This window comes from Phyllostomus hastatus, unplaced genomic scaffold (assembly GCF_019186645.2).
Source record: "Phyllostomus hastatus isolate PE091 unplaced genomic scaffold, TTU_PhHast_1.1 phas_scaffold_46, whole genome shotgun sequence".
In the NCBI taxonomy this organism is placed as follows: Eukaryota; Metazoa; Chordata; class Mammalia; order Chiroptera; family Phyllostomidae; genus Phyllostomus; species Phyllostomus hastatus.
In genome coordinates this window covers 19,100,543-19,123,142 of record NW_025334032.1, presented here as the reverse complement: position 1 = coordinate 19,123,142, position 22,600 = coordinate 19,100,543, and the positions used below count along the sequence as shown (strand labels likewise).

Below are 22,600 nucleotides of genomic sequence, written 5' to 3'. Positions count from 1 at the left end.
GGTGTTCACTCAGGGTGAACACCCAGTCATTCCGCCCTTTTCCTGATTCTTCTTTGGGTCACATTATCAGTCCTCTGGAGGTGGGGGAGCGTGAGCCTCCTTGTGCCCGAGCTGCAGCCCACAGCCTGCGCTTCCTCTAGGGGCGTGGCCTGCACTCATTGGCACCTCTTGTTCGCTGTCCAGGTGTGCAGGGATCCGCGCGGAAGCAGCCTCCCTGCCAGTGAGTCTTGCTCTGGGGCGGGCCCAAGGCCTGCCTGGAGACAGGTACTAGTTTCCAGGGGTCCACTCTTCCAGAAGTTTCCATAATATCCTCACCTTAGCAATACATACCTACATTGTATTTTGTACCTGCTTGCTCTTTTCTGGTCTTAATAGCAAATAGATACAAGATACAGCATTAGGTGAAAAAAAAATACTTTGTAAACAGACGCAGAAAATTTTAGTTTCCAAAGAATCAAAAATACCCATCCAACACAACATTTTAAAAATCAAAACTAGAGGTTTCTTTTTTCTTTTCTCGACTTAATTTTACGGTTTTTATTTCAAGATTGAGTTATTGTCAAGAACACTATTTTCATTTCTGGCCTAATTGGAAAAGCACAAGAGAATAGAGCATGCATTTATGTTCCTAAAGGAAAAATACCAGATTTTAAGTGAAAGAGCAAAGTTAGCTAAAGTTTCGTGGTTTTAGGTGTTGAATAGGGTGCATGTAATTCAAAACGGAAGATCTAAATAATTCTGGGGATGTACCATTGTCTATAAAATTAATCTGAAGATGGAGAAGTGTCTTATTTTCCATCTGCCATACTTAGTGTCTCGGGCTTTTGTTTCTTGTCTGGGAGCGTGAAATGCACTTTCCTTCAGACTTCTCAGGCGCCCCCCCCCGCCCCCCCACTGCAGCAATTCTGATCATTCCGTGAAAGCAGAGAGATGTCTAAGGTGCTTCACTAAATTTTAATGACTGTTCTGGCCCAAGGCTCTTCAAGGAACGTTTGCGGAAGTGGCATTAATGGGACAGCCCAGAGTGGAGGGGAGAATGGAGGAGGGAGGAGGCGGCACTTCAGGGGCGGCACAAGGCTGGAGTGTTCAGGGTGGGGACCATGGTTCCAAAGCTACACAGGTGGGGGGTAGGGGGACAGGGCCCCAGGGAGCTGGGTGGGAGTAGGTTGCCAGCCCTGCATTCTGTAATTGCAGAGCTGCCACACATCTTTGCCTTGAAGTATCTCCTCCCCACTCACAACCTGCCACAGGCTGCTGCCCAGTCGGATATTCCCATGATTCAAGGTGACCCCAGATGCCCCTTGTGGGACGAGATGGGGACTTCTAGGGCCAGTCTGCATCTTGGCAGATAGACCAGCTCTCTGAAGAGCTGAGGCACAGGGCAGATGGTGTCAGGTGTGGCTTGAGGTGAGGTGTCAGGAGTGGTGGTGTGAGGAGTGGCAGTGGCAGTTGGAATTTGTCTGGAGCTTGGGGAGTTACAGCCTTGAGTCAAATGAGGCAGCAGAAAGTGGCTCCTCTTCAGTTAGCACCCGCCTCCACTGCCAAGAACTCTTCACAGGGTTTGTGACTTGTACCGTGCACCCCCTTCTCCTGATGCAGCTACACGGAGCATGTTTCTGCATCTCTTACATGCCCAGTCTGTCACGGAATGTCTCCTGTGTAAGGCTTCCAGCCCTGGAGCTGCTGTGGAAATGTGTTTCCTCCTGGAGAACTGGTGTGTTCCATCGTATTTCCATTCATACCTTAGCTGCTAGGAAGCTCAGCGCTCAGTTGATTGCTGAGTCGCACAGGTTGGGATTGTATAGATGTAATTTTTCCCCTCCTTTTACCACACCTTAAACTTTTAATTTCCAGTTTAACAGCCTTATTATATACTTGTTTTTGTACACTGTAACATGTTACCTGTCCTTTTTGGACATTGGAGGCCATCTGGCAGGGATGCAGGTCGCTATTCCTGTACCGCTCTCCCCGCAGAGCGGAGGTCTGCTGTGTCGGTGACGGTGGTCGGCCGGGCGCTGCGGGCGTCCAGGCCGCTCCGCCTGGGGTTTCCAGACGTCTGCATCAGTGTGCAGTGGAGGAGGCTGTGTATACTTGATTTAGAGATCCAATCTCATCTGGCTTGATCGAGTTTTGTTCTATTTAATATCAAGTGCTAAAATAGCAAGGCAGCCAAAAACGTATTCAAGGAAATAGAATTTTTAATCATGAAACTGATGTCTTTGGGAAATAGACTTTTATTTTGTTATAATAAGCTCCGCTGGCTACCAGAATGTGTAGACCCATTTGTGTGTTCCCAGCTGGAGTTACCCAAGGCCTGCGTGCAGATGGGGAGCATCAGAGCCAGTGTTCCCCCACGCGTCTGCTGCCCCGCACGGAGTCCTCTGGCCGGGTGGGGACTGCTCTCATGGGACTGCTGCAGGGGCTCCCGGCCAGTGCGTGCATTCCTTAGTGAGGATGGTCTGTGGTTGCATTGGGAAACTGTACTTAAGTAGGAAAGGACAGAGTGCCGTAGCTGCATGGATGTCTGGTGGATTCAGGCACCTCTGGGACGTGTACCCTAGGGAGTTCTGTTGGTGTTGGCCCCAGGCTCACAGCTGGAAGAACTGTACTTTGTGACCCCTCACCCTTCCCTCCCAGTGCCGCCTCCATTCCTCCCTCCGTCCTCTCTTGCATGGATTTGGTGAGAGCACACTGGCCCCCGTGCTAGGTGCTGGAGTGACCCAGGTTTCAGCTGCCGCTCCTCAGTACTGCGGTGCCTGGTGTCTGACGGGCCCCCCAGGCATAGAGGGCATTGTTCCTGAGTGCGCGCCAGGGAAGCCAGCCTTCAGGACAAGGAGGGCACTGCTCTATCAGGGTTGAGCCTGGCGGTGGCACTGAGGCCTCCCTCGGCTCCTCCAGTGAGGCATGGCGTTCACACGTGGCCCTTCCCTGTCCCCAAGGTGCAGCTGGAGACCCAGCTGCCCGGGGGTGTGGGTTTGGGGTTTGGGTTTCGGGTTTTCTGGCTGCGTTCACCGAGAGCACACACAGGAGTTATTACCAGTCGGGCATGATGACTGCTTCCAGATCCTACCTTCGTTTTCTTCACCCAGTGCCTGATTCCTGTGTTCAGAAGCAGGGCTTGCTATTTCAGCGCTGTTTATGTTACTGTTCTTTGAGGGCTGCCTTTTACTGCTGTTAGTAGATTAGGTGTTCAGAGATGATATCACACACCAAATTTGCTGTCTTTATAAAATCTGATGGGCAGTTCTGGTTGGTGAACAGTAAATTTAGAGATGTGGTTAAATAGGAGGAGTCAGATGAAAATGATTACTCATTTGGTTTTTAGAATGAAAACACAGTTGACTTTTCATTTACCTTGTAGTCATTTGTTCACCTATTCATTAAAATAAATAATTCAGCACTGACTTTATGCCAGGGCCAGCTTTACATTCTTATGTAAATATCTCTACTTACTGCGGGGGGGCGAGGGGGGGCGGGGGGGGGAGGTTTTTCTCTGAGCAAGACAAAAAGGCACCGTAATATGAAGTTAGAAAGGGAAGCAGCCTCTAGCCTTTGGCATAAATGATCAATGTGGAAGAAACAAATCTGTTCTGAGTACGGCTGAGCTGAAACAACCCCTGAGAACTGAGAGAGCCACACTCGCTCTGCTGAGGGGCTCCAAGCAGGGACTTGGGAGTAACTCATTATTCTCGGCCTTTTATGATGGGGTCCCCAACTGTAAGGACCCTGGGTAGATTACAGGGTGCTGGCCGCTGCTCCCAACCCTCCTGGTCTGAGTGGTTTATTAATGTTGGCACGGGTCGATCAGCTGGCTCTCTGGTGGTGCCATTGTCATAGCAACCAGGATGTTTCTATAACAGTCCAGATTGGGGGCCTGTAGGGTGGGAGGAATGTGGCTCGGACTGCATTCGTACCAGAATGAGATAATGCGGCATCTTCCCATTTGCCAGCATCTGTTGTTTAGGGAAAGCTCTTCCTTCTGTTTCGTCCTGGCAGCCCCCACCTGGAAGAGAAGTGTCTGCTCCCCTTGCTTGTGCTCGGAGGCTCTTCGGAGAATAAACAGGAGCAAAATGCAGGTTCTGTATGGTCTACAATGGCCACCTCTCTTAGACTTTTAATGAAGTATTTTTTCTCTTTTTAAGAAACACAGGAACTTGCAACTAAATATCTCACTTGTGGCAAAAAACACTTTTCAAAGGAACATATGATAAGCCCCAATTCACATTGTAAAGGTAACAGCTAAAAAGTCAATAAAGACAAGCTGGTTTTGAGGTGAAAGATCTGTGAGCACTGTGCAAATGATCGGTTCCAGACCCAGGACTGGGGGGCCGAGAAGGCCCATGTTGGGGCCGGTGTGTGTGCTGCAGCTGCCGGTCCAGGGCAGCTCAGTGGAAGGAGCTGTCGCTAGGGAACCTGGGTCTGCTTCTGCGTGTACCTCTTACCTCCCCTCCCTGTGTGGAGAAGGCCATGGACCACGCCCCACTCTTTCCATCTGTGGGCTCATCACTTGCTCCGAGTGCATATGAATGTGCATACATGACCTTTCACATCTGCCAGAAGCCTCCAGAAAATCTGGCTCTTGACATTTAACAACTGACTTGAAGCTTGGCTCTGATTCAAATGCCTCTTACCAGATTGGCCACGTTTTCGTTTGCTTAACTCTTGTAAAAATGGCACGTTCTGGAAGGAAGTGTTGTAATAAGGTGGTTTCAGGATAATAGTGGCTAGAAGAAGACATTTATTTGTTCTTTTCCTTCGCCCACTGATAGCCATTGATGATTCCTTAATGAGAAAGAAAAAATTCTGGAAGCTTTGGGATTAGAAGAATCTCAGAGCTACAGGAGCCGCCGAGAGCTCTTTCTTTTACAGTTGGGGAAACTGAGGCCCAGAGAAGCAGGTCTCATGTCTTGGCCATGTGCAGGAAATGACCACAGGTACAAGTTACTACCAGTACTGTGAGGAACCCTAAAAACACCTTGGTGCATCAGAAACTAGACTTATTGGCACAGAAAACATCCACTCAGTTATTGAATGACTTCTGTTAACCTGCTGCTCTACTTGGCCTCAAGGAATATTAATGAAAAGTCAAAAAAGAAAAGCTTCAAACAAGGCAAGTTTCTCTCTGCCCTTTGGGAGTCCTGGCATGCCAGCACACAGAGGGCCATCTTTTCAAGGGAGCTGATTTCCCCATGAGAGTTGCAGGTTATGTTCTGGTTGGGGTCGTGCAAAAGAAGGCGTGGTCGCACTGTGTGGATTGATGCCAAGTGCTCTGCACTGACCTGGAAGATGGAGTTTGGAGCAACTTCTTCTCTAGTTTTGTTTGATCCCTCCCTCCCTCTCTTCCTCCCTCCCTTCCTTTTCAGTTTGAACCAAGAGTAAGGTGGGTTGGCCCTCAGTGGTATTAACAGGCATTATCAGTGAATGCCCGGGCATGGTGTGAGGGGCTCAGACCTGTTCTTTCTGTCTAGCTCTGAGTTTGGTGCCTGTGGATGCCCAGGCCCAGACATCTTTAGAATTGCAATGATTTGGTGACAAGGAATACTCTCAGAGGAGAGAGCACGTCCGAGGCATTTCTTCCATGTAATGGGCTTCACCTGGGCATTAGCTGTCCAGGTTGAAAGGCACCTCTCATTCATTCCTGCTCACTCTCAGTTCACAAGTAAACAGGGGTGTTTGGACAAGCCCTCATGCTTGCTCCGGGCTTCTCACAGAGGATGCCAGCCATTGTGGTGTTGATAATGATCTCCAGACAGACCCAGGGTCAAATAGGGAGTTGTGACATCGAGGGCACTTTCTGCAGGGCTAGACGGGCAAGGTGACTTTCTTGAAAGTTCCTCCCTTCTCTCCAAATGTGCTTCGGTGCTCCTAGGGCTTCTGCGTGGAGGAAGGGGCTTGTGGGAGGGCAGCACTCAGCCTAGAACAGCTCTCTTGTGAGTTTTTCCTCACTGGCTGACCATTCTGCATTAAACAGCTGTAGTTCATAGTTCATTGTCATTAGTAAAAAAGAGTTCTCCTTAATTATTGCCCCAACTTTGACCTAATATTATCAAATTAATCTCAAAATACAAAAAGGACCTGGGGGTTGAATCACTGATGCGGTATACACACAACGGAATGTCATTTAGCCCTGGGAAGGAAGGAGATTCTGACGGATGCTGTGTAGCGTGGATGAGCCTCGAGGACATTTATGTAAGTCAGACAGCAGCACACATACTGTGTGAGGGTTCTAGAGCAGCCAGAGGCAGAGAAACAGAAAGTAGGTGGGTGGTGGCCCGGGGCAGGGGTGGGAGGCGGAGGAAATGGGGAGCTGTTGTTTAGCTGGTGCAGAGTTTTGTTTTGCAAGATGAAAAAGTTCTAGAGATTGGTTGCTTAACAGTGTGAATATACTTAACACTACCGAACTGTACACTTAAAGATGATTAGTTTTAATTTATATATTTCTTACCATAATTTAAACATTAAATTAAAGGGACTAATGTGAGTAAAAACAAGTAATTCGTAATTCTTAGGCTGATGGAATCCTCCTTCTGTCAATTTGTTTTAGAGGTTAATGTGTGTTACTCTGCATTTTTAACAGTAAAATGGTATTTTCATCAATATTTTGACTTGTAGCAAGAAAACTAAGACCTTACAAAGACCTAATAAGTATACAAAAGTGAAGGTGCATTGCTATGAAATAAATCCATTGTTTGGAAATGTGTCTGTACTTAGCAAGGGGATGAAATAATTCTATGCTATGCCATGTTGATGATATATTTACACTTGCTTTTTAGGTGAAGCCAAAAATCTTCCCACTTACCCGGGGCCAAACAAGATGCGAGACTGCTATTGCACCGTGAACCTGGACCAAGAGGAGGTTTTCAGGACCAAAATTGTGGAGAAATCACTCTGGTAGTCTGCTCTTGCTTTCTTTGATACTGATAAGTTTTCTTCCGTATGGAAAAGTATCCTGAACACATATGCCATCTTGCCATCTCCTGGGTTGTTTAGTTTGCGTGAGGATGAGCAGATGTTCACATGGGCTCTGGCGTACGGGGCAGTGCCAGCCTGAGTGTCCATCCTCGGTAGTGAGCTGATACTCTCCAGATGCTTGTGATGCCCAGGACTGAACATCATAAGGGAGCAAAGAGCACATATGTAACTGTATATTTGCCTCTGAGATAATTTCTTTCTTTTTTTAAAAAATATTTTATTTATTTTTTAGAGAGAGGGGAAGGGAAGGAGAAAGAGAAGGAGAGAAACATTGGGTGGTTTCCTCTGGTGCACCCCCAACTGGGAGCCAACCCGGGCTGCAGCCCAGGCATGTGCCCTGCCTGGGAATTGAACTGGCAGCCCTTTGGTTCTCAGGCCAGCGCTCAATCCACTGAGCCACACCTGCCAGGGTGAGATAATTTCTTATTAGAGATGAACTGGAAAGTGGATACAGCAACCAAAGTGTACAAATCAAGGATTTTGAGGCCATGTCTGGCTAGCTCAGTTGGTTAGAGCACCATCACCATATGTCAAGATTGTGGGTTTGAACACTGGTCCAGGGCACATGCAAGAATCAATCAGTGAGTGCATAAATAAGTGGAACAACAAGTTGATGTTTCACCCTCCCCCCCTCAAATCAATAAATAAAAAAGAATAGGGAAAACCCACAGGTTTTCAGTGGATAAATATTTAGAAAGCTTTCCCCTCCGCCTTCCTTTAAGTTTATCTAGGTAGGTATGCCTAAGATGGCCATGGAAGTAGTTATTCACTGAGGTAGGTGACCTAGGAAACATCTGTTGATACAATTTGGGAAAGACAGGGGTCAGGTAAGAAAGAGCAGCACTCAACAGGTCTTAAGATTGAGATGTTTGCTGTATAATAAACACATCAGTGCTTCTCAACTTTAGCTTTCCTGCAAATCACTTGGAGGGCTGGTTAAAACAGATGTCTGCCCCAGGATGTTTGGGGTGGGACTGTAATTTGCATATATAACAAGTTTCGGAGAGATGCTGCTGCTGTTTGCCCTGGACCACACCCCAGGGGATAGGAAGTGGTGGCATCCGGAGAGAAGTCTCAGGGGATGGCACGAGAAACCAGAAATGTGAACAGTGAGGCTGCAGAACCTCTCTTCACACACGTGGCAGCAGGTGGGGTGGGGGCTGGTGGGTGCAGTCTGGGGAAGCACGCCAATGCCGGTAATGGGCCCTGAGCCTGCTGTTTATAGGAAGTGGTGAACGGAGTGAAGAATTCCTGTGCAGCCAGGGACCCCACCTTCGGGTTTAGAATTATGGGTTGTGTGGGTCCATCCACACAGCTATTTTGAGTTTGAGAACATTTTTGGCAGATGAATTATATCCTTGCATGTTGCTACTTCTAAGTGGGAACAAACAGCACGTTCCAATGACTTAATGAATTTAATTTTTAGAAAACTGCTAAGGATCTCCTGCCCCTGAGACGTAGACACATTTCACTCTCCATCTGTACTGCTGCCGCCAACCCTGGCGAGGCTCCTCCCGAGGCTGAGCTCTCACAGCTGCTGAGGCATTTTAATGCACACTCCAGATTCTCTGAAATAACTTCTGAAGAAAAATGAAAAGTCTGAGGAGTTTGTCAGGAGTCAAGTCTGGCTTTGTGTTGATGATGAGATGATATGGGGGGTGACGATGTGACTGTAACCTTCAAGGCTCGTTTCCGTTAGCTCAATATGAGAAAGATCCTTTTTGTGTTTAGTCGATGTTGGAGACCTGTGGTTCATAAACCCAGGGGATTGGAAGATTACTGTCCGTCTCTGTAAAGCGGGGCTCTCCCCAGACCCACTGAATGAGGATCTCTGGGAAGGGAATATATTTGGGACCCCCTGTTTATTTGTTTCTGGTATTTATTTTTATATGTATGTTTATTGATTGATTGATTGATTCATTCATTCATTCTTGTTCCCAACGTCTGTTTAAGTGAGGTTGAAAAATGGGGACCACTATCTTCAAAATATTTCAGATGGATTTAGAAGTAGAAATCATGGTTTCTGATTCTGGTGGTACTAGAAGATACATTTGTGAGGTAGGAAAGGGAAGGTAAGAGCTAAATAAAAATGATGATGTGGTAATACTGTCCTTTCTGGGAAGCCAGCTGTGTTACAGCCAGAATCAGGTGGGAGTCCCTAACACACTGTCCTGAGTAGCCAGTTCACTCCAGCGGGTGTGCTGAGGTTACGCTCCCAACTCATCAGAGCTGCTGGCCCCTTCGCAGACTATCCACACTTTCCTTACAGAGAGTTTTAATGAACTTAATTATTTTTTGTTTGTTAATTATTCATTAGCTTACTGAATATTTATCACACACTTACCTAATATGCCAAGTAAGGAGAGGGGTGCTGTAAGCAGAAGGTTAAGACTGGTAGCAAAGAAAGAGACAAACCTACACAAAATAATTCCATTATTTAAAATATGTGGGTCTATGTGGCCATTTAGTATTGAGGCAAAAACTCTATTCCTACTGCTGGGTTTTGCAAGCTAGTAACCCCAAAGCTCTACTATATAGTGTAACAGAAAAGGCAAAACCATTTTATAAAAGAAGTTAGTAAGGAAAATTGCTGGCACCACTTGGTGCTGAATATATGAAACCAAAAACTGTCTCTCTTGTGAGTTTATAGCTTGCCACAAAACATCTGTGGTCAAAAAACCTCAGTCTATTCATATACATTAATGTAGTCCTGGATCAGTAGTTTGTAATATCCACTATGCCAGCCAAAAGCAAATCAAATCATCTTTTTCAATACAAGCCCCAAAGAATTCTACATAAAGTTCCTTCTGAGTTCTGGCCAAGATGGAGGCGTAAGTAGAAACCCTTCGCTTCCTTGCACAACCAAAAGGAGGATAACAACAAATCTAAAATCAGTAAACAACCAAAATCTCCAGAAAATTAAACTGCACGAAACTCAGACAACCAAGGAATTAAATAAAAAAATCAATCAGAACAACCAGATGTGTAAGGCAGTGGACCCTGCAGGCAGACTCAGAACCCCCACCCCAGGTGGCTGAGGGGCGGGGCTGACTGCTGAGCTGGGCAGAGCCGCAAGGGAGGGACTGACTTAAGGGGAAAACTGAGACTCAGAGCTGACTGTGGGCTATGGCCGGGGTTGCTGCGGTGGGGGATACTGCCAATCTGACTCTAGAGTCTGTTGGAAAGTGCGCTAGAGAGGAGCAGGTGAGCTGCATTGCTCCCTCTCTGGCCCCTCCCACACAGGCAGCACAGCAAAGAGGGGTGCCCTGTCAGGGTGAATACCTAAGGCCCCGCCCCCTTATAATCTATCAGCTGGGCCAAGACAAAGAAATATGAACCAAATGAAAGAACACAGCAAAACCTCAGAAAGAGAACTAAGTGATGAGGAGATTGCCAACCTATCTGATGAAGAATTTAAAAGCCCTGGTAATCAAAATGCTCACAGAACTGATTGAGCTTGGTCGAACAATGAAAGGACAAATGAAAATACCCAAAATGAAATAAAGCAAAATGTTCAGGGAACCAACAGTGACAAGAAGGAAGCCAGGACTCAAATCAATGATTTGGAACAAAAGGAAGAAATAACATCCAACTGGATCGGAACGAAGAAACAAGAATCCAAAAAAAGGAAGAGAGTCTGAGGACTCTCTGGGACAACCTGAAACGTTCCAACATCCGAATTATAGGGGTGCCAGAAGGAGAAGAACAGCAGGCAGAAACTGAAAACTTATTTGAACAAATAATGAAGGAGAACTTCCCCAATTTGGTGAAGGAAATAGACTTCCAGGAAGCCCAGAGAGTCCCAAAGAAGTTGGACCCAAAGAGGAACACACCAAGGCACATCATCATTTCATCACTGAGTTACCCAAGATCAAAGACAAAGAGAAAATTGTAAAACCTGCAAGAGAAAAGGAGAGAGTTATCTATAAAGGAGTTCCCATAAGGCTATCAGCTGATTTCTCAAAAGAAACCTTACAGGCAAGAAGGGGCTCGAAAGAAGTATTTGAAGTCATGAAAGGCAAAGAACTACAACCAAGATCACTCTGTCCAGCAAAGCTTTAATTTGCAATGGAAGGGCAGATAAAGTGCTTCCCAGATAAGGTCAAGTTAAAGGAGTTCATCATTGCCAAGTCCTTATTATATGAAATGTTAAAGGGACTTATCTAAGAAAAAGAAGATAAAATATGAAAATGAAATGACAAACTCACAAACTCACAACTATCAACAAATGAACCTAAAAGAAAAGAAAAACAATGAAAATAAAAACTAAGCAAACAACCAGAACAGGAACAGAATCAGAAAAATGGACATCACACAGAGGGAGTTCAGTGGGGAAGGGAAAGGGAGGAATGGGGGGGAAAGGTACAGGGAAGAAGAAGCATAATTAATAGGCATAAAATAGATGGGGAGAAATAAAAAATGGTATGGGAAACAGAGGACTCAAAGAACTTATATGTATAACCCATGGACATGAACTAAGTAGGGGGGGTGCTGAAGGGTTGGGGGTGCAGGGCGGAGGGGAGATAAAGAGGAAAAATCGGGAAAACTAATAGCATAGTCAATAAAAAATACTTAAAAAGAAAAAAGTTCTAAGGAACATGAGCTCGGATGAGCTCAGAGGAGGAAATACACAAAGAACACAGAAAATAAAGGCATCAGAGGCCTTTGCCAAAAGAAACAGCAGACAGTAGAATCAGACCTGCAGAGTTTGTAGAATGTCAACGAAGTTTGAGGAATATAAAGTAATAGATAAAATTAAGAACATGAACAGGAAAAGAAACAATAAAGAATTATTGAACCAATTTGAAAAAGAACAAAGTAGAATTTCCAGACGTGAAGAAAAGAATTTCAAGGAAAAGCTCAGTGAACAAATTAAAATAGCTGATTAGACATAGCTGAAGGGAATATTGGTAAATTTGAAGGTGAGTTTGAAATATACCCCAGAGACACAAAGAAATGGAAAGTAGGAGAGGTTTAGAGGAGATACAGAGATAGAATGATGTCCGAATTGTCTCGTAGGAGTTCCAGAGGTGAGAGCAGAGAGAACGGTGGAGAGGCCATATGTGAAGACCGCAGAAAGATTCCGCTTACATTCTTGAGTGGCCTTGATTAGAGAGGCAGAGTCCAGAGGCAGACCAGTCTGGGGGCCTCTATAAGAGTCCAGGGGGACAAAGGCTGAGACTCAGATGGCAGCTGCGAGAGTGGGAGAAAGTGGACAAACCTCAGGGGCCGGCGGGGGTGGGCACTGCTCCCCCCCACCCCCCCCGCCGGCCTCTGTGTGGACCAGGCCAGCAGCGCAGGCAGTTGTGAGCGTGCCCCACCCCGGGGTTTGGTTGTTGCCTTCCAGGAAGTGACTGTGCTCTCGTCTTGCATCTCCCCAGCATGCCTCCTCCAGGCTCAGCATCACCTCTGAGATTTGGTCATGTACTTGGCAAAGCCACTGTAGAAAACAAAAAATCTGCATGTGATTTCTGAACTCAAAAAGCCTAAGCGCTTGGCTTCCTGGCAGGCAGCTGGTCAGATCCAGCAGGGCCTTGTGCGCTGTTCGAGCAAGGGATGTAGTGGTCCCACGTAGTGGAGCCCTCCCACGGCCTCTGGGGGCAAGGGTCAGCCTTGAGCTCAGCGGCTGCAGCCCAGCATCGTCTGTCTTCTGACTCAGCATTAAGTGCAGATGGAATGTGTGAGAAGAGGGAAAATGTGTTTCTTCCCCTCCTTTTCTCTGGCTGAAGGTTGCCTCTGGGGTTCAGACCAGGCCCTGACCACACTGCGTGTCCACCAGCAGTAACTCACCAGTGTCTGTAGCATCACTCCCGAGTCCTGAACAGACATCTTAGTGAAAGTGTCCGTATTTGTTTTATCTTTCTCTTTATTTCTGACGGGGAAGAACGGACATTGAGAGATCGTATCTGCTGCAGATTTATTGATCAGAACTCATAGGCTCTAACACATTTGGAAGAACAAGCCCTTTCTTTCTCCTTGACCTTGTCTCTTCTCCAGGGAAGTGACGTGGGGCAATGTTTCTGTCCTACTAGGAGAAATACCTTCCTGGTGTTGAACGTGAGCAATTTTTAAATCATTTAAATGGCAACTCATTATTTGTTAACTGTTTGTTTAAACTAAAAGCTTCTGTGGAATTGGGTGGGCAGGGTTAGGGCCGGGGCCAGCGCCTGCCCTGACTGAGCAGTACTTCTGTCACAGGACTGCCTCCAGAGGGGCCGCCTGCTGCTTCGGAAACAGGCAAGGGGAGGTCACACCGTGGCCAGTCACTGCTTTATCTAGTAGGAGGAGCGTCCTGGCGTTATATGGACAAGAGAGTTATAAGTAAGAGCTCTTAAGGGCTTGGGTTAGTGTAGTCATTTGCAAGAATATTCCAGAAAGTATCAGCGTTTTCGTTTCCTTTTACCTATGTAAGTGATTCTTGTGAGGGTGATACTGCCCACCTTCCCCCAGAAAAATCCTCATAAAATACTAAAAACCCCAACCAACCCAGCTCCTGGCGCTCAGTGAGGTGCTGTCCCAAGATTCCTGATCTGACCCTCACCTTCCCCAGTGGCAGCTCTGGTTGTGACTGTGCTGAATCTCCACCCCGCAGCTCACCCTGGGCCCCTGCCCCACATCTGGCCCAGAAGCCCCTTCCCTCCTGCTTCTGCTCACCTGTTTGTAGGTGTGTTGCGATCTAGAAGGAAGCGGCCTACCACGTTGTCCTGGCCCGGTCCACCAAGTCACGGACCGCACTGTCCGCCCCTTCTTGACTTTCCCCAAAGGCAGAGCCCTGCGACACCTCAGGTTCTGGTTGGAAAGGGGCTTCCCTTTCTCAGAGTTTGGCTGTGTCTGCTGAGTGGTAAAGGCAGGTTACAGGCTGTGTTCATTGTAAGATCCCTTTTGTTCTGGAATATATGAACACAGTTGTCCATGTGGTTATTTTCTCAGTGTATTGGGATTATGGGGGGGTATTTCTGTTCTTTTTCTGTATGTTTTTTAACATAAATTAGAAATTAGACAGTAAAATGACTGTTATCTGTGGCAAACTGAGGAGGAGCTAACTCATTGCCTCATTTATTGACATGGGCATAACTACAGACTCTCAAATCCTGTCATTCTTGCTCACCCGAGAGAAAGACTGTTCACAAGCGGATGGGTGTGCACCTCTAGTTTAGAAGGGCCGTGTGGGCCAATGCCATGTGAGTGTCTCTGCTTCTCCTGAAAGATGCAGATTGCTCAGAAACTAGCACTTTGTGTGTTCGATATGACTAAACCAAGAAAGACTTCAGCAGCTCCGCACTTTTAAGGAGGGGAGAAGCTATTTGGGGTTAGAATTTGAAAGGCCAGGAGGAAGTCTGTGGTTTGGGAGACAGACTTCATTTTCCGAGACATTTTGAATAACGATGTTGTTAATTGGAAAACACTGACTTTGAAATCAAGAGATTACACAGGTGACATTTTCTCTTTAGCATTTACTTTCTATTTTCTCAAATTAAAGCTTTTTAAAAAGTCTGTTTGACACAAATGCTGGCCTGCAGCCTGGATGCCGCACGCCAGCTGGAATGGATGGGCCCATCGTCCCACAGTCCTGGGGTGCTCCACGTGGGGAAACTTGTCCCCCACAACGGAGGTGCTCCAGGCGGGGATCCCTCCTCCCACAGTCCTGGGGCGCTCCAGGTGTGGAGACACGTCCTTTTAGGTGTCTTTACACAACTAAGAGAATGAGAATCCAATCCACTAACAGTGGAGCAGGTCCTCCATGAGGTTTCCTGGAAAGGCCTGTGTTACGGTCCCCACAGTCTCATTGGTGATGTTGTTGTTATGGACGAGTCTTGGGAAGAGAATTTTTCTGGGTAGCTCAATGTAAATCAGATTTTCCGAAGACCTTGTGTGCTCTCTGTCACACCATTGATTGCCATCCCCTGTGTTTCTGACAGAGGGCCGGTTGGCCTTGCCCTCACACAGAGTCACGGTGCTCTTGCCCTGGACCGCCGTCCGTGCAGCGGTGTAGGAGCGAGGGCAGAGCTGGGTGAGGTGGGTGAGCACAGCTCGACCACCTGTCGTCCGCTCCCTCCTGTTTTTTTCCTCTCGGGTTTGGGAGGAGTGGTATTTGCATCCGGGGCGATTCTGTGTTGAAGAAGCCATCTGTGTTGTTCTCACGTCTAGGAATGGTTTAGATGTGCAGTATTCTAAGTGAGGACTCTTTCCCCAACTCAAGATGTGGGTGACGACCACCCACTTCAAGGTCCTGGCCATGGCCTTGAGGACACCTCACATTGACAGCTCTTGGCAGAGTTGGCCCTGGGAGTTCCAGGACCACTGTGGGGTGGGCGGTGGGTCCCTCGGGTTTATGACAGCCCGAGGGGCTCACTGGGTTCATGTCTAGCCGGCCTTGTTACGAGCACCCTCTTCCTGACATCCACCTCCAGTTTCTCCCTCAGTTTGTCCTGAGACACAGAAGCCCGCCTCGTGTCAGATGTGAGGATTCTCTCAGAACGCCACAGGAAAGCTCAGCAGATAGCAGGTGCTGGTTTCCTTTCCTTGAGCAAGCACCCAGTGCCTGCTGCACCCCGAGGCCCCGGCCCGGGTCCAGTAGGGGCTTAGTAGCTGTGCGGTGTAGGTGTGGCCGGCACCTGTGGGGAGAGATGGTGGGTCTGCTCGCAGCTGGAGGCGCTTGCGTGGGGAAGGAGCCATGTCTGTCCTCACACCCTCCTGTCCTGTCCGCCCTCTGGGTGGAGGGTCAGGGTGGCTCCCTTCCTTTCTCCTTTTGGGAGCGGTGGGCTGGGCACTTGCTCGGCTGGCAGAATGCTGCAGTTAATGGGCTTCCTCTGGGCAAGTGAGAACCTTTGGTACAAGACCCTAACAACGTCCCCCACAGGCTGCCCTCCCCTCTCATCCCCTGGCTTCTCCCCGACACAGTCCTCTCTCAGGGCCTTTCTGTGGGAGTTCGAAAGGTTTCTGCTACCACAACTGGCCAGTGTGTGAGTCAGGCTTCTCAAAGAAGCATCATTTCAGTCACTTTAAAATGCATGGCCAGGCCTTGATAAGGATGGGTCTGACCGTAATTTATTGATAAGAACATGCGATTTCTGTTAGGGAGACCTGGAGAGCAAGGAGAAAGAAGTTGGTGTGGACAGATTTTGGCATTTGGGAGCCTTGTGCAGTGGTGGGAGCTGTGCATAGTGTCTGGTGGGCCCCACCCTATCCCTGTGAGTAGGAGTTTTGCAGACGGGGAAACTGAGTCTGGGAGAGGTGAGGTAACTTGCCCTGGCCACGTGGCACCTTGGAGCTGGGTCAGGCCAGGAAACACAGGCTGCAGGTTGCCCACTGAGGGGGTGGCCGTCGGGCTCTGGTTCCGATGCACAGTTAAGTCCTGGTCCATCAGGAAGAGTGTAAGCAGCGTCCTGAGTGCGTTTCTTAGCCTCATTCCGGTGCCTGCCAATGTTGACTTCCCTCTCCTCTGGCCCTGCCTGCAAGGGCGGGGTCCCCAGTGGTCCTCGGGGTCCCTGTTACCTGGCAGCAGCCACCACGGACCCTTCAGTACCTGACTGCAAGCCTGCTGAGTCCCTGAAGTGCACGCTGTGATTGGTCCAGGTGACAAAAAATGCGCAGTCTGGTCTGCCAGGACACTTCTGTTTCAGCATTTGGACAAAAGCTGTGCTCTGACTTTAAATTCTCTTTCTGGGGGAGGGTTAACTACATCCCCCCAGTCCCCACATTAGATCTGCGAGATACTGGGCAACAGGTCATGCATTTCTTCATCCCGTCCTTTGCGGTTGACTGAGTGGCTTTCTCTTCCTGGAGTTGCCCCTCTGTGGAGGCTGCTGTGACCTTGCAGTGAGGGTTAGAGTTCCCTATGAGAGACTGAGTGAGCATCTTGCCTCTCAATGTCTTATTGGAAACCTCGAGGGGGAAAAAGCCTTTTATAATGAAAGGTCACAGATACCGAGGGCTGTGCTGCACAGCGGTTTTAAAGGAGTTTTAAAATCACTATTTAAAGGAAGTGAGAGGTGGACTTAGCAGAAAGCAAAAAGGTTCTCCTTCTGCCCCTGAGTGCCCGTAGGGTAACTGTGGCAGCAGGAGGCTCCTCTCTGGAACAGTCGATCGGCAGCATGCCTTCCCATGTCGGCCGCAGCACCGCCGGCTGCAGATGTGGGGGACGCGGACCCTTCAAGCACCAGCAGTCCATGTGGGGTGCAGGCGACCTGACTTCCTTTCCATGCCCAGTTCTTCTGCTGTGGACATTCGAATACAGCATTTGGGTTAATGACATTTTAATCCAGCTGTTAGTTAATGATTTAACCACATGCACATTTTATTAGCTGAGCACGGAGCTGTTCAGAGATAGGCTGGTGCCCTTTTTGGAAAACTGTCTCTGCTTGCTTGGCTTCTAGTTCATGCTGGGCTGGGAAATGAGCCCTGGCTCTCCGCTGGGAGCCGCGACCCAGTGCTTCCGGACACTCGGCCCTCGGCAGTGGCCCTCTCTGTGGGGTATCCATCGTTCAGACTTTGAGGCACAAAGACCGTCTTAGGAATAGGCCTCTTACAAAGAGGCTCAGTGTGGGGTCGCCATTCTTCAGCATGCAGCCTTTCCATCAACCCTGAATGTGGAGCAGCTCAGCAGCTCCCTCACCCCTCCTGTCTGACCCCAGATGTTGGGAAATGGACGCAGGCATTTGCGAAATAGCATGAAAGTGGGGAAAACCAGGCTCACGGCTGTTTTCTCATGAGCAAACATTGTTGTTGCAGCGGCAGCAGCCTTGGTGTGGGATGGGGCGTGCCAGCCTTGCAGATGCTGGGAAATGACTCATGGAGAAGTCGGAGTGTTCTCTGTGGCTCCCAAATGGGGCCCCGTCTCAGCCTCTCTCGGCTGCACATCTGGGCTGTGGGAGGAGGGGGAGGGGTGCCAGTGGTTTTCCCTTGTCAGAGTGCTCCTTCAAGATCAACTTGGCTTTCTGGGGGAGGTTTTTTCTTTCTTTCCTTAGGAGAGTTTGCTCGACTCTGTGAAGCTTCTCTTGAACTTCCCCCTGTAATTACCGAGGGGAAGATCTGTCACTCTGGCCAGCCTCGGAAGCAGATGCCGCTGTACGCATTAATTTCCTCCTGTCAGATAGCATGTTTAAGGCAAGCCAAGTCCTTTGGGCGGCATTTTTTCTAATTTGGAAAGGGTTCTGGAGCCCTAAGGCTGTAAGTGGGAGCCCACTGTGCAGGGACATTAATCATGAATCTGACTGTGCTGACCTTGGGCTGGTGACAAAGCCAGGCCTGTGGGGAGAGATACCCCAGGTTAAAGCCTCTAATAGGAAGGGGAAGCTCAAGGTTACGTGGCCTGTTTGACTCCTCCGGAAGGAATATATTGTCTTGCCAGGCACATGGAGAAGGTTCACCAAGAAGGAGGGGTGGGCCATCCAGACAACCACGTTGGTTGTGGGGGTTGTCACTTGGGATTGGGGGGGGCTTCATCCCACCTCTGCCCTCTGCAAGGCTAGAGGGAGGAGAGACGGACTGTGTGGCTCGCCCTGCTTGCAACCCCTCGAGGGTCCTAGTTAAAGCTGGGAGGGCTAAGATGTCCTGAGAGATGCCATGATCAGGGCTGAAGTGGCCTTTCCGCCATGGGCAGCGTCAGCTCCTGAGTGCAGGGACCTCCTTGTTCTTCTGGGAGAACACACTTCGGGAATGGCCGGACCACATGCCCGCCCTTGCACACTGATGACAGATATTGATAACAAATTTGTGGTGTGTCTAGTTTAAAAATATATTCCTTATATGTTGTGCTTTAGTGATTTGTCTTTTAATTTGCAACATAAATTTATAAGTTCTCAGTGGATTAATATCCTGAGCATGGACATAATATGAAAAGATGGGTATTTAATAGAAAATGGGAGCAACCAAGGCTCAACTACAACAGGAGGGTGTACTCAGCCCACACAAAGGGCGCACCTTGAGTACCCAGCTTGGGTGATAGGGGAGGCTGTGCCACTGCACCCTACAGGACACCTATGACATTACGCTATAATACCAAGACAGGGAGTCATAATAGCTCCACCTAATACATAGAAACAAACACAGGGAGGCAGCCAAAATGAGGAGAAAAAAGAAACATGGCTCAAATGAAAGAACAAATTATAATTCCAGAAAATGAACTACACAAAATGGAGATAAGCAAAATATCAGATGCAGATTTCAAAACACTGGTTATAAGGATGCTCAAGGAACTTAGTGAGGACCCAACAGCATAACAATGATCTAGTCAGAAATGAAGGATACACTAATTGAAATAAAGAACAATTTACAGGGAAACAATAGTAGAGTGGATGAAGCTGAGAATCAAATCAATGACTCGAAATATAAGGAAGCAAAACCCAAAAACAACCAATCAGAACAACAATGAGAAAAAGGAATAAAAAAAATGAGAATAGTATAAGCAGCCTCTGGGACAACTTCAAGCATTCCAACATTTGTCTCGTAGGGCTACCAGAAGGAGAAGAGAAAGAGCAAGAAAATGGAAATCTATTTGAAATAATAATGAAAGAAAACTTCCCTAATTTGGTGAAGGAAATAGACTTGCAAGTCCAGGATGTACAGAGAGTCCCAAACACAATGGATGCACAGAGACCTACTCTAAGACACATCATAATTAAAATGCCAAAGGGCAAACATAAAGAGAAAATCTTCAAAGCAAAAATTGAAAAGAAATTAGTTGTCTAGAGGGGATTACCCATAAGACTGTCAGCTGATTTCTTAAACTTTGCAGACTGGGATTGGCAAGAAATATTCAAAGTCATGAAAAGCAAGGACCTACAGCCAAGATTGCTGTACCTGGCAAAGCCATCATTTAGAATTGAAGGGCAGATAAAGAGCTTCCCAGGCAAGCAAAAACTAAAGGAGTTCACATCACCAAACCAATACTATATGGAATGTTAAAGGGATTTATTTTAAGAAAAAGATCAAAACTATGAACAATAAAATGGCAAAAATATATACCTATCTAAAAAAATACGTGCATATCTAAAAAAGCCAACTATGCAAACAAGAACAGAGACAGAATCATGGATACAGAGAGCATTTTGATGGTTGCCAGTTGCAGGGGGTTTGGGGGAATGGGTGAAGAGGTGAGAGGATTAAGAAGTACAAATAGGTAGTTACAGAACAGCCAGGGGATGTAAGGTACAGTGTAGGAAATGGACTAGCCAAAGAACTTATACACAGGACCCATGGACATGAACAAGGGTGGGGGGACTGCCCGAGGGAGTGGGAGGTGCGGGGTGGAGGGGGGCAAAGGGGAGAAAATCAGGAGAACTGTAACAGCATAATCAATAAAATATAATAAAAAACCTACAAAAAAGAAAATGGGCCAAAGGCATTTTGACAGAAAATGAGAAAGAAAGTGCTTGTACACATATGGTACATATTTTTGCCATCAGTTTAGCAAAGTTTGAAAATATTGGTAAGGCTCTGTGTCAGTAGGTTGGGGTATATTAGTTCCCCCTTTTGGGAGTGCCACATGACATCATGCACCAAAGCCTTAGGACAGTGGAGACCCTTCCACCGAACAGAATTCATCCTAAGAGAGCAGTCAGACAGCTGTGCAGAGACCCCCTACTCTAGAGTCTCATTCTGTGCTGCTCCTAATTGTTAGGAGTTGGCGAGGACCAGGTTGTCTGTTGGTGAATTGAGCAGTGACGGTCATTCAGACCTCGGGTGCTGTTTGGCCACTAACCTTTTATATTCCTATTTGGCAGGCTGTCCATGGCATGATGTGAAAAGAAAAAGCTGACTACATATCAGGATATATAATGTAATCTCCCTTTTATTTTAAAAATATGTTCCTCTGTCTCTATCTATTTCTATTCTACGTAGCCATATACCTTTAGAGAAAACACAACTCTAGGAGGATAGACCGTAGAATGGCACTTTTTTTTTTGCTTTCTGACATCTTTATGTATTTTTTAAATTTTGGTTTTTTAAAGATAGCTTTATTGAGATACAATTCACATACCATGTAATTTACCCATTTAAAATAGACAATTCTATGGTTTTCAGTATATTTAGAGTTGTGCAACCATTACCACCATCAATTTTAGAACATTTTCATCTCCCTAAAAAGAAATTCTTCCCTTTAACTGTCCTCATTTCCCGCCAACACCCTGCTACCCAGCCCCTGGCAACCACCAGTCTACTGTCGGTCTCTACAGATTTGCTTGTTCTGGGCATTTCACGTAAATGGAATCATACACTGTGTGGCCCTTTGGATCTGACGTTTAACACAGTGTATTCCAGGCTCATCCACACTGCAGTGCGTGTCAGTGGTTCCGGTCCTTCTGCGGCTGATACCTCATGGTACGGCCGGACCACACTTTGTTTATCCGTTCATGTGTTGATGGACACTTGGGTTGCCTCCGCTTCTGGCTGTTGTGAATTATGCTGTTAACTTGCTTATATGAATTTTGTGTGGATCTGTGTCTTCATTTCTGGGGCATGCACCCAGGAGTGGGGTTGTTAGGCCATGTGGTTACTCCCTGTTTACCATTTTGAGGAACTTCCACTGATTTCCAAAGTGGCCACACAAAAGATATACGTTCCTCCAAGCAGTATATAAGGGCTCAGATTTCCCCACATCCTCTCTCCAACACTCGTTATTATGTGTTTTTGACCGTAGCCATCCTGGTGGGCCCAGCTGATTTTGCAGTGTAATATCCTCAATAGACTCCCATCCCTTTAAAAAAAAAGATTTTGTCTATTTATTTATCTTTAGAGAGGGACCAGGGAGGGAGAAAGAGAAGGAGACAGACATCGATGTGCGAGAGAAACGTCGACCCGGTGACCTTTCCCCTTGGGGGATTGCACCCATCCAATTGAGCCACACTGGTCAGGGCTAGATTGTCATTCTTAAAAAGAAAAAACAATGTCTTGTTTTTAGTTAAAATGAAAGGAAGTATGTTTTCCGTGAGTGTGTGTTTTCTTTTAATTTTTTAAAAATAGATTTTAGAGAGAAGGGGAGAGAGAGAGAGATTGATCGCTTACATATGCATTCATTGGTTGCCTCTTGCATGTGCCCGGACTACAGATCAAGCCCACAACAGTGGCGCATCAGAGTGCTGTTCTGACCAACTGAACCACCTGGCCAGGGCAAATGTGTCCTTTTTAAAAGCAAACAATATTCAGATATAAGAAGTAAAAGAACAGATATTCTAAAAAAATTACACATAAGCCTAATTATCAACTTACTGTGAAAAATAGCATCTTCCTGGGATATATATATACCAAACTTGGGGGGAGGATTAGGTGTAGTTGATAAGGAGAGGGTGCCTGCAGGTGGAGCCCCCACAATAAACGCCCTGCAGACCTTCAAGGTCGGTGGCCATCTCCCGTCTGAGCCGCTGCCACACCTTTCATGTGGGAGCCCTTGTCTTCCTGAGCCTGCACGATTTGTTGTCTTTGGATCTAAGAGTACAAACAGTTCCACGTGGACATAAAGCAGCCAGAGTCCTACCTAAAGAGACGGGGGTCCCAGACCGTGGGGGTGGGGGTGCTGGTGAGGGAAGAGTGGAGACAGGACTCTCACGTGGCTGCCTGCTTCTGTGGCATTCCGGAGAGATATCTGCTACTGGAAAAGCAGAAAAGTGCGCGTGGGCTACTTCTCCAT

The 22,600-nt window shown here is 47.2% G+C and overlaps 1 protein-coding gene across 1 annotated transcript in view; it reads left to right on the top strand.

Annotated features, from left to right (window-relative positions):
* Positions 1-22,600, top strand: part of RASA3 (RAS p21 protein activator 3) — a 118,271-nt gene that overhangs the window by 31,744 nt on the left and 63,927 nt on the right. The window contains exon 2 of the mRNA XM_045821568.1: positions 6,774-6,891. Within this exon, the coding sequence (XP_045677524.1) occupies positions 6,774-6,891 (118 nt within the window). The remainder of the gene's footprint in view (positions 1-6,773; positions 6,892-22,600) is intronic.